Here is a 12711-nt window from a genome sequence, read left to right as displayed (position 1 = left end):
AAATTGCCAATACATGACGATCCCCACTGATGGAACTATGAAGTCCAAGCATGAATGAGTCTGGATCCTGAGAAAGCAAAGCATGATACTGCCAAAACACGATATTGCCTCCAGCATGGTTGAGCTTCATCTGTTGGAAGGTAGTGTTTGGTCTGTGCCATAAAAAACAATTTTTTATTGGGGCTGAAAGTTCAACTTTTGATTAATTTGTCCAGAGAATGCTTTTTCCAGTGATCAGGCAATATTCTTTGTAGAGAGAAAAAGCTTATTCCTGGCTATCCAGAAAACCATTTCCATTCAGTTGTTTTCTGATGGTTGATGACGTTAATTACAGTGAGAGAAGCCTGCAGATCATAAGATGTTACTCTGGTTTCTTTGAGACTGATGGATGATTTTCCAAGATGTTTTTCGGGAGATCTTGGCATGATGACTGGTCCCTGGTAGGATCACCCTGATCTTAAAAAATTTCCATTTCAAGACTGTATAATTGTGGATGGATGGTGACCCAGATGTTTTACAAATATGTCTTGACAACCTCTCCAGAGACAACCTCTCAACTATTCTTTTTCTGATTTCTTCAGCAATCTTTTTTGTTTGTGGAATGATGTATTTCTATGAACCTCTGTGATGAAGATCAAATTCACAAAGTTTCTGACATATACTGTAGGACATGGTTACCAAAACTTAGTCCTTGTTTCCTTCTTACCCAATTATTTGAAGCCTGATTTTCATTACCTCGTTAACTGAGCAAAGTAAACAGTTATCAGTTATCATTATCTCACATATACTGATTCTTAACCAATCATTTTTTTACTTCATATACAACTGCATTTCAAAAAGTTCAAATTAGTTAAACTAAACCCTTTGGATTATTTAAGAAAAAAACAGGTTTCAACTACACAAGAGTATCATGATATTAAATTGTCATTATCATAATTATATTAGTTATATTTTGGATTCACAAAACTTAACAGCAGTGTACTGTATATTATAAAGTAAACAAATTGATAAAAATGAACCTTTTTTTTAATTCCTAATAATTTACTTTTAACCTTTTAATAATATTCTTTAGCTCCAAATGATCTGAACGCTCATATGTATACTATGAATTTCAGGAATATGCACTGGCTAGAAACGCATAATTCCTCTATATCATGTATTATCAAAAACCTCACTAATATTAGAGGAATAAATAACTCTAATGACATACTTCACCCATAACATCAACGAACTGTCTCAGACAAAAACCTTGTGCTTAAGGTCTCATTAATCAACTAGTTGAGAGTACAGCAGACACAAAAACGTTAGAAAAGAAGGAAGTACCTTGTTGCCCTGATAATTAAACCTAATCCTGGTCACCCTGGAGTTCCCTGGACTGCGGAAACAAATTATCTGCTGGGAGTGCCCCCACTCAAACATGCGGACACTGCCGTCCTGCGCCCCTGTCAGATCTGTCACATTTGAGAAAATCATTGTAAACATCAAAGATCAAGTCCATATCACAACTCAAAATGTTCTAGTCTAGACTGGACTGCTTGTGAACAAAATGATACCATTCATGTAGAATGTACAGCATTTTTATCTCACAAAAATGCTTTGCAAGAATACAAACAAAATACAATTAAAGAACTGTGTACAAGAAGCAATCACACACAATTAGCAAAATATACACAAATGCAGGTTATCGAATCGTCATAGCTAAACAGAAAAGTAACCACACACTTTGTTATACCTTCCTCCTAAATTTTATTATTACATAACAAAGAAAGACAACACCTCAAGAACTATAAGGATCCATTTTTAAGGACTGTGCCAAACTGAGTAAACATATCTCATTGCAAAAGGTATGGATATGCTCTATCTGTATACAATGAAAAAGTTGCCATCTATCATTCTGGCACCTACAGTTGTGAGCACCATGCAATCAACGAGAAAAATACCACAAGCTGTCAGCTGACAGTTGGGCAGGTCATTCATCAAACAAGACTTCGTGTACGAAGTAACACCTCTGTTCAAGCATCATTAGTAGTAGTTTTAACATCCCAAAAAAGGGTTTGTAGCTACTACCAGATGGAGTTTTAGCAAGATGACCAAGAGATTTAGAAATGTGTTTAAGAAGATAGAAAGGAAAATAATTTGCTTACAATATGGTAAGGTTGGGTGGGATGCCATTCTTCTCACATTATTTATATTCCTTTTGATCATCTATTAAAAAAAGAGAAGAAATGCTAGCATAATTTCAACAGAATGTTCACTACTTACAGTACATACAGAGCAGACATACAGTAGCTAGCAAAGAATGAAATGATACAGCATTGAAAACAAATCTGTCATGACATACTGATTAATGAGAATGGACACTCAGCACTTAAAATAAAGGTCAGTGCAAAAGTGGATGATGGCATTCACAAAATAAGGCACATCGAACATCACAAGTCTGACATATGCATTAGCACTTTCACCCATCACTAGAATGACCCTGCCTTACTGAACACATAGCAAATGGCCAGTCCTTTTTACTTTAAGCACCATCTACACATACCTGCATTATATGTGCTCCTGAAACTAGTCTTACCTCCTTTTTTGTCAAATCCTTTCTGATCCCATTTAATTTAGCTGAATTTTCCTGATTAGTGAATGATTAGCAACACAGAGGAAGAGGCATGTAAAGGAAACAGAGGTAAACAGAAATGGTTTAACTAAAAAAAGGAGCAGGGACGGTAACAAACATTGAGGAACAGGGAACAGGGAGCATTACATGCCTTCCATGCCTCCTGGGAGCACATGAGCCACATCAAACTGAACTTCGCCAACCCTGAGAAAACGGCCATTTCAATTAGTGCTGTGATAAACATGCACATAGCTGAATGAACATATTTTTAGAAATGATAGATATGATTAAGATTAAATGCTTACTGCAGAGAGCACTGCATTGATGTATTGTACCACAGCAATTCGCCATGCTGTGCAATTAGGCGCTGATTTAGCAGAGAGAAAGGGTAAGGTATGCCTTTGTGACAACACAACACCATCCCTCTCTCTGCTGCAAGTGGAACGAGGACCTGTGACTTTTGAAGCAGCCATTGAGGGCACGTAACTTTTATTACCGTTTGACACTGAATGAACATCAAAACATTTGCTCAACAAACCTGTTTTCTGAAGTACTTATTTTCATACTAGTCAAAATCAACCTGTTAAGAATGCAGCTGTACTGTACAATGGGGGTGAAAATTTGTTTATGTATTCAACGGCACTACACCATAAGTTTAACATGCCCTTTAATGTTTGAAATAGAAAATAGTAGTGTAGATAGTTTTGTACAACAAAATGTACAGATTCTGTAAATTGGGACTACTGTTAAGCAGTGAATCCAACAGATAAAACAAAAAGGAACACCAATTAGTAGTATACATGAAGATAACAGACATATTTGAAGTTGTGCACTAGCAGGCTATCTGGTTGTTTTGCATATTGTTCCTATAACAATCAGACCAGAGCAGCAGAGCAAACACACTAGTGTTTTAGCTAAGGTTGGGTCCCACAGATAACCGAGGGGGTATTGTGTGGTCAGTAAGTTGATGACCCCTCAGATACTCCCATAATACCCACCCACATGTGGATAGTCAAGTATTATCATCACTCTGATATCACTCAGTGATAGATAGGTGGTGACTTGATGCAATACATTCCAGGCAGTGAAATGTCTCCTGTTCTCTGAACAGTTTTAGTTTTGTAATACATCCTCTATTATATTGAAGATACCTACCAATTCTTTTTTATTTACTCAAGGGTGTCTTAAGACTTTAACAATGTTTTGTTATATAACTGATTCTGAATTTATAGACTCAATATAAGCTCCTTTGTACCAATAAAGTGCTAATATTATCTTTAGAATTTTTATATCACTTTTAAATCAAATACAATAAAGTTCAATAAAGTTTTATAATTTTACACTCACTTTATAGATTGATTTTTATGATTGGTATAATTTTATTTTATTCTAAACACAAAACTAATACAGTAGTTTTATTTGTGGATCGTGTTATAATTACATCATGCATTTACTTGTTTGTACAAATGAACAACATCAATATCTATAGGCTGACTGTACTATCTATAGTACATCAATAGTACAGGGACTGTACAGGCATTTAAGCAAAATATACCAAGTATTCACTCTGCAATAATTATTTAACAGTTTTATGAACCCTTATTTAAAACTAGCTTATCTCTATCTGGCACCACCTAGTGGTCTTTAAAACAAATACTACGGTTCAGATTACTGAATTTAAGGTTAATGCAGTTATTCTCTATATACTGTAAGAAATCACGATCTAAGAAATGCTGTGTAACTTGACAGAAATGTATGATGTACAAACAAAAAAAATCCTACAAAATATGAATATAAACTAGAAAGTAGATGAAACTTAGAAAAACCCTAAAACTGATTTTAAGAAACCTCTAGGAACCTTATTTTCTTTCATCACCAAAATCATTACTCTCATCATTGTAAATGATGACTCAAAACTCTAAATAGTACCATTTTGAAGAATATAACAAGATCAAATGTCTTAAACGACCTGAGAAGTCATGGTATTCTACAATGTGAAAACATAATATTTATTAAATCAATTAAAACAAAAAAGTTATTATATATATTTTAAGAAACAGCATGGGATAACATACCACCTAAATGTAGGTCTTTAGTAGTGTTCATAAATAAATATCAATGGGGTACATATTCTATTAGAAAACATTTTAAAATGTATTTTTAAAACACTTCTACTGAAAAGAGCTTTAAGCAGTGCTGCTTAATTCTGATAAGGCAGTGATGTCCCAAGAGATCAGCACAAAACATCACACACCCTGATTAAATGAATGGGAAGACAACCCATGCCATTGTATCATTTCATTTTCATAGCCTACATATTTCACCACAATGGTTAAATTATATTAAAATCACTTCTGTTTCTATCCAATTGCACCAGGGGTAAATAATGATGGACCTAAAGAATTATGACAAGATTCATAGAACTAAACACTTTAAATGAAAAATATTTCAAGAAACAGTTAAACTGGAGCCATATTTAATATGTATCACAACTGTAAGCATTTTTCTTTATAGAACAAAATGCTCGGTCTAAACTGAAGATAGGAAATTGTGATATAGATTTCTTGAAATTATAGTTAGGATGTCCTGTCTTTGGTGAATCACAGAGGCTTGCTGTTGTGTGGCAATCCATCTGCTCTCATTTATTAGTCATGGTCAGTTAGGTCTCAGCTTAGTCTCGTACCAGCAGTGTCTGAACTGCAGGACAGAACACATGCTCCAACTGAGCACCATTCCTGGTTGTACAACAGGGGAAGCCCAGGGTACCCACTATTGTTGTCAAATTCATGAAGGAAGTAATACACCTTCAGAAACTTGAATAATGCTTTTATAAAATGTTCATTCTTTTGAAAATAATGTGGGAAATGAAGGAAGAGATTGCCCAAGCTGACACTCACCACAGATGCTCCCCTGCCAGTCTGAACACTGCCAAGCCAAGGCATGTTAATAGGGGTCCCGGGGCTGCTGGGAGTATATGGGGTAGAACCCTGTACTGTGCCATAATCGTCACGTGCATGGATCACCAAGAAATCATCGTTTCTAAAAATCGGGAATGAAAACAACAGAATACATAAGGGAACACAACGTTTTCCCAAGAAATCCTACATTAAATACAAATTACAGCAGTGCCATAGTTTAGCACCCTTAAAAGCAGGCTTGGAAAAATAACCCCCTTTATGGTATTTTAAATGCAAAATGTCAGATGTAATTTAAAGGATTTGCTTCTCAATCTCTTTTAATAAAACGATTGTCTTTGCTCATCCACAGATTATCTTGTCCTACAAAAGACTTAAAATTTCATTTTCTTACCTCAGTGCAAATATTTAACAGCCACTATCTGTAAATCTGAGCAAAATGAATTTCTTTTTTTCTATAAACAAAACTATTCTATGGGAACCTCTCAAAAAGAGAAAATGAAAAATACCTCACATACTTGTAGATAAATGTTACCGTATTAAGCATTAGATATTGAGTGAGTTGTCTTAGACAGCCACAGAAATAGAGTACAACAATAATCAGTGGAACAAACACTTATCAATTGCCTTTTAATTTCCCATCCTAAATGAAACCCAGATGAGCGAGGCTGAAAAAAGGATATTTTTTTCTTTCCTGTGTCTATAAAATGTGTTTTCAAAACTAATTTCTTACCCTTTGTTCTCCAGATCTACTTCATCATCAATCCAGGTTAATATCTGCGTAGCCAGAATTGCAGAGACATCCAGTTCCTGAATATTCTGAGTTGAAGCTATTGCTATGCAATTCCGATTAGCCTGAACACAAAAAGACAAAAAGAATGTGAAGGTTCTACTCCCTTCCCCTTATATGATGCTTTATTTTTCGATATATATTTTAATAAAAACCTGAGGGTACAAAGTAATCTGTAAAATTCCCCAGCGCCCTCTTACCTTATTGATAGCAAATGCAGTTATGATGTCTGACTCTTTATGAATAATTCTTGCTTTTCCTCCAGGATATCCCAGGTCTGCTTCTATCTGTGGTTGAAATAAATAATTTTCAATCACGTTAGTTGAAAACAAAAATGAACCTCAAAATTTAATATTTATGGGATATGTAACATATCATTGAAGTGGAACAAGTAATAGGTTTATTCCATGCTGAAAAAAAGAAGAAAGAGAACACAACGTTTCGGCCGTGGAGCCTTCTTCAGGTGGACACCTGAAGAAGGCTCCACGGCCGAAACGTTGTGTTCTCTTTCTTCTTTTTTTCAGCATGGAATAAACCTATTACTTGTTCCTTTGCAGCCTACGCATGCTGACGCAGCTACCCACCTGAACTAATATCATTGAAGTGTTACTGGAGCAAAAACTGTTCCAGGCTATGCCACAATTTAAACTCTATCTAGATCATTTGGATGCGTGACTGCTAATTGATCTGAGGATCTCAACCAGCTACTTCTCTAATAAAGCCAATATATTAGCTTTGATAACACAGCCTTCAAGCTTGTCCCAGACTCCCATAGAGTTTATGTATAAAATGCCTCCTTTAAAATTTCTTTTATACGCACTTCTCCCAAAGTTTCTATTTGTGACGTCTGGATAGTGAAGAAGTCCACTAGACTTGTTAATGTTTCTGATGATAGCGAGTTCTTGAATCATGCCCAATCATGCCCACTTTGTTTTCTAAACTCATACCTTTTATGACTTTGTGGCATAATGCATCACATTTCATACTAAAAACATTTTAAATCTTTTGACTGCAATTCTGTTCACAGTTTCTGTGATTGTAGGTTTTAACACTTGATTAAATTCATTAGACCCAGGTGCTTTAGTACATGTCAATAGTTATTTTTGCCTTGTTTGTAACAAACTTTTTTTAATGTAAAACTATGTTGTTTTTTTTAAACTCATACGGCCAAATAAAGTGTTTAGGATTATACTGAATTCCCTGATGGAAAAAAACAAAGGGACAATATAAAAATAAGGCAACAAAACAATCACAAAAGGGACTAAAATTGTAATTGTAAGGATCTCTTAAGTATGATGGAGATGGAGCAATGTTAAATGAAACTTGAAAACCTTTCCATCCATAATCTCTCATGACATCTGACTGAAGTTGTTTTTGAATGAAGTTCCAAAACAGACACTGCTTCCTGTTACAGAATTTTTTTAAAAATATTATGTAACAGTCAAATGCATTTAACCTTTTTTTAATACCAAAAAATGGCATATGCTTTAAATTACAAACTGTAATGAAATGAAGAATTGGACATCTACTTTATATACATTAGGAAAATTGCTACACAGACTGCTACAATTTAATTAATTTTTTAATTGAATGACTCATCTAATTACATAAGAATCTGTATTAGTTATGCACAAGTTACTATAACAGTAATATGCTAAAAAGATTAAATGCATTGTTGTATGAACATGAATTAAACATTGGCTCATTAAACTACTCTTAAAATTTCCAATAAACTCATACAATATCTACAGTATGTAGCAATTTGATATCTGTGCGTACAAATGAGTCAATTAACTGAAAACTGTTTTTGTGAACTTGAATTAGCAAAATGTAAAGTGGAAAATTATCATTGTCTCAACAGAATGAGTCTAAAAAGTTGTTTAAAAAGTTAAAAAATAAATATGTTCACAAATCAGGTAAGTCTTTCCATTAGAAATTTTCAAACAGAAATACCAATAGTGCATTGGCGATGCTTACTGTATTTACATAATATTGAGTATGTTACATGACTTGAAGAAAAGTCTTTCTTTCAATTGACATTCAATAGGAAATCAGTAAAAAGAACTGATGATCTTTATAGTAAGACTGGGTTGGATCTGTATGCGTCTATTGGAAAACTGAATACTTATAATCAGACTATTATTCATTTGTACCTTGTTGATGCTAGGCTCCTCCATCACAGTATTTTGAACATTGTCACTGTAGTCCTCTATCGACTTAATCATTGGAGTAGCCACAAGACAGACAAAAGAATGAGATGAAACATGCAAAGCAAAAGGAAAATAATCTACAGTTCATCAATAATTAAAATAAAAGAAAAAAATTAGTATGTAAAATATTGATGTGAACAGAAAGGGTTTAAAATGTTCTACAAAATCTACTTTTAGTAAACAAGCAAGTTGCTGAAATCACAGGAAGAGATCAAAGTGTTAGAACAAGTAGAATTAATAGGCATTCTTTTAAAAATGTTTTAAAACCAAGCAAAGCTCCAGCCAGATGGCATTAGGCCAAAACTACGCACACTATAATGCTAGACAAAATGGCTGTTTAGGATTTGTACCTCATTTTGACCCCTTTTCTTTGTGAAAATGTTCCGAATAAAGGTTTCCTGTATCTCCTCCTGTTTTACCAGATACTGCCACAGTCTCTTCACAGGAAGGGCAGAGTGGTGTCTTGACCTTTAAAAAACACGTTATAATAAAGCTCCTTCTAAAGATTTAGAACACGGCTATGTGAATGAAGAACCTCAATAATTCGTATTTCAAATAAAGGAAAAGACCCTGCCATATAAAGTATTAAAAACATTACGAAAATTAAACCTTTCTTCAGTGATGCAAAAAAGTGATCTAATGTAAATAATTTATTTAAAGGGATGTGCTCTACACATACAATATTTTGTCATTCAATAAAATCAACTCTACGGCTTAAACTGTAGTCACATGTGAAGATGCACAAATTTCATGAAGCAATCTATTTTCAATACATGATAAAACAGACCAGTTATTTATCTTGTGTATAACGCCAAACTAATCAAGATCCAGAGCATTCCATGGAAACTCACTTGATAAAACAGATTGTAAAGGACACAAACATGTTTTTTCAGTATTAATAAATTCAAGATCCTATATATTGTAAAATCGTTCACTGCACTGTTAAACATTTGTCAGTTTTAAGAGCATACAGAACAGACGCTGAGCATACAGAAATTACAGAAGTTGTTTTAGCATGGTTGTGTTACAACTGGAATGATCTTAAAAGATCACTGGTTAAACTGGACTAGTTCTGAATCTACTACCATTTAACATTCTTTTAGAAAGGGACAGTCAGATAGGGATAGAATTACTTCAACAAATGTAGAAACAGAATTCCTAAAAAAAAGTTATTAACAAGTAAATGAGCAAGATGAACTCAATGGCCACCAACGACTTGGACAGTTGTTGAGGTAGTATAGCCGTGTGACCTGGCATTCACATGGGTATGACAGATGTCACGATAAATAATTACACACTGGTGTGAATAACTGTTTTTGAAGACCGTCCTCTGAACACAACTACAGCCCCCATTATAAAAGGGTGTGCACACCTATGCAACTAGAGTGTTGTAGGCTTCTTAATTTCAATTATTTTTCCTGATAATTATCTGTTTTTCTCTTGAATTTTGTTGGTTTGCAAGGTCACATTAAAGATTGAAAAATGTCTGACATGATTTATCTTGATTTCTGGCTTTACATCACAAAATCCTGCATTTTCAATAAGATGTTTAGACATTTTATATCCACTGTATGTTGCTGTCTAGTAACAACTACTTGCCATAGTTCATGAATAGACAGACCAATCTGGATGGAACAGATCTTTTAGCACTATTCGCAGGGCAATGCAGACAAATGTTTAGCCCAGCAGCAAGCCACCCTTATCTTTTCAAAACCTGTTTTTCCAAAACACATGCTTGAGGGCATCACATAGGCTAGCTACTCCTTTCAATTTAAAATATACCAGAGATGTGCAAATGTGATTTCACACCAGGCAGGGGATATAGCTTCAATTAATATCAACCAGGAAATGCTTTATAATAACAGTCTACCCCAAAAATGCACCCACCGAAAAGGAGTGTTAGATGGCTCCAAAAGTGCCTTGTGGCGGAGGATGGCAGGACCTGCCGCAGGGGCATCATCAACAGTATGTGTTGAAATAAACTTGGAAGGTGGACCTCCAAAGATCTCCAGTCTTCTGAGCAACACCTGCTCCCACCTCTGCAAAGTCTTCAGGACAGCATGGCAAAGTGGGGCGGCAACTGGCAGCTCTGTATATTAAACATACAAGCACGTCTCTATTCTCAGCCTCAAAATGATGCTGTGAAGTAAGATCAGTCTGCTGTATAACAGAAATAAATTGGCGCATAATTTAAGTAAACTCATATTTGTTATCAATCAAACATAAAACTTAGCTTTTTATCTTATTGCATCCCTACACCAGTTCCACAACATCTGATAGTGATCTACTTTATTATTTAAAATAGGTGACACAAACACTGGAACTTTTATTATTCAACCATTCTGATCTAGAATTAAAAAAGAATAACTCCATACAGAAAGAAATGTATTTCTTGTCTGCAGACCCTCAGGACTTGAAGTACAAAGAAAATTGTGCTTTTCTTTTTTTTTCCTCAGTAGACAATCTCTGTTGCTAGACTTTTAGAAGAAATTCGGCTGCTGTATAACATTCCTGAAGATCTACCAATTAAGTTACCAGTATAATGTATTTTACACATAAAATTCCTACATTTGGCACAGATTTTTTTTAAAATCTCAGATGGAGATTTTACAAAACTTTACAACATAACATGGAATGTGTAATCTAAAACCTAAAAAAATATGCTAGCATAAAATCAACATATTTAGATACTCTTCATAGCAGCAAGCTTCTAAATAATGATTTTTTTTTAATTGCTCAATTTAAAACAGGAATACATTAGATACACACATAATTGTGTATACTATTAGCTCAAAATAAAACTAGTATTATAGATATGACTATCAAATTGTAAAAAGCTCATTTCTATTGTGAACTACAATTAATGTATACAATTCTGTTGTTTTTCACAAAAAAAACAGGAATTTACTCAGATTAAAGAAAAAATGGCATGCCTTAGCTCTTAATTCATTTACAGTACATCAAATATAATTTGATGTATACCCAGTCTTTCATGTTACTAATTTGGTAAAGTAGACATCTCAGTCTTTGTCTGATACAAATAGCATGGTCACAATATCATCAGTCACAGCCCTTATCCTCCTCTCACCTTTCTATGACGCACAAGAATTATCAACCAAAGTTATCAAATAGAAGAGGATAAACCGCCAACTTCAGCATCTTTCATTGGCAAAATAGATATATCATATAAACACATGCCACAGTACATGAATGTGGCATAAAAGGAGCAAAAACACTACGAAATAAATGGAAACGTTACCCGAGAGATCATGACCCGCCATTGGATAGAAGGATTTCAGGTTCAAAAGTACCATTTGCACCATAGCCAGTCGCATGAGTGACCAGCTGTAAAAGATTAATAACACAACAGTGTTCACACATATTACAAACAGACTTAAATACACAACGTTTTAACCTGTTTAAAACCACACCCTGTTCCACTTGCAGATACAACATGTAAGGCATGATGATGGCTTAACAAACTACATTATATGCAATTAGACTCCCAGTTTGACAGCACATTTAACAAATGAATAGAATCTAACCTGCATAACTCTATAACACACATAAGAATGCAAAACGAAGAAATCAGAATTTAAATGAAAGCAAAGGCTTTGAATTTAATAGGTGTGAGAAAGCAGTTGGGGAATTCCCTTATACCTGTATGAGTTGGGATTGGAATGTTCATGTAGTTGTGTATCGGAGGCAAAAACATCTTCTTCTTCTTCATCATCGCTACCTTGGCTTTCTTCAGAGTCATACTCTACTCGGCTTTCAGATTGTGGAAGGAAGGGCTTTAGAAAATTACAAAACAAGATAGATGATTATTACTCTGGAAAACTGTACAAAAAGAGTAACATCCTAGAGTCTATCTCAGTCTACAAATATACAGGTTAATGCTCCTGTTATTCATTGAATTGTAAGTGTAAAACCTCAAAACAGTCATCTACGAATTTTATTAAACTTTTGTACTTATGACATGTTCAGAAAGAAAAAGCCATTAACTGGCTCCTGGTGAAGCACCAAAGTCAATCCTCACTTCTCTACCAAATTTGCTCTGTAGTGGGGCTGCAGGCACTGTGCATTATCATGTAGGTGCTGCACTTCAGCAGTGGATAAAAGGAGACCTCACCTCTGTGTGAAGTACTTTGGGATCATCTGGAATGAGAAGTACTGTACAAATGC

General features: G+C 34.6%; 1 protein-coding gene across 7 annotated transcripts in view; it reads right to left on the bottom strand.

The window, feature by feature from the left end:
• dmxl1 (Dmx like 1) overlaps positions 1-12711 on the bottom strand; it is a 94813-nt gene that overhangs the window by 6555 nt on the left and 75547 nt on the right. For 4 of the 7 annotated variants that reach the window (XM_088910523.1, XM_088910527.1, XM_088910525.1 and 1 more), the window contains 10 exons: positions 12187-12320; positions 11786-11871; positions 10414-10615; positions 8877-8994; positions 8470-8532; positions 6517-6603; positions 6260-6381; positions 5509-5650; positions 2145-2205; positions 1324-1451 (listed from right to left, as the gene is read on the bottom strand). In XM_088910523.1, coding sequence (XP_088766649.1) covers positions 1324-1451; positions 2145-2205; positions 5509-5650; positions 6260-6381; positions 6517-6603; positions 8470-8532; positions 8877-8994; positions 10414-10615; positions 11786-11871; positions 12187-12320 — 1143 coding nt within the window. Of the gene's footprint in view, positions 1-1323; positions 1452-2144; positions 2206-2575; positions 2627-5508; positions 5651-6259; positions 6382-6516; positions 6604-8469; positions 8533-8876; positions 8995-10413; positions 10616-11785; positions 11872-12186; positions 12321-12711 lie in introns of all 7 variants that reach the window. The other 3 variants (XM_088910526.1, XM_088910529.1, XM_088910530.1) reach the window with 2 other exon arrangements.

This window comes from Atractosteus spatula, chromosome 3 (genome assembly GCF_055471065.1).
Source record: "Atractosteus spatula isolate fAtrSpa1 chromosome 3, fAtrSpa1.hap1, whole genome shotgun sequence".
Lineage (NCBI taxonomy): Eukaryota > Metazoa > Chordata > Actinopteri > Semionotiformes > Lepisosteidae > Atractosteus > Atractosteus spatula.
The sequence above is the reverse complement of the archived record's forward strand: the minus strand, read 5'-3'. Positions and strand labels throughout refer to the sequence as shown.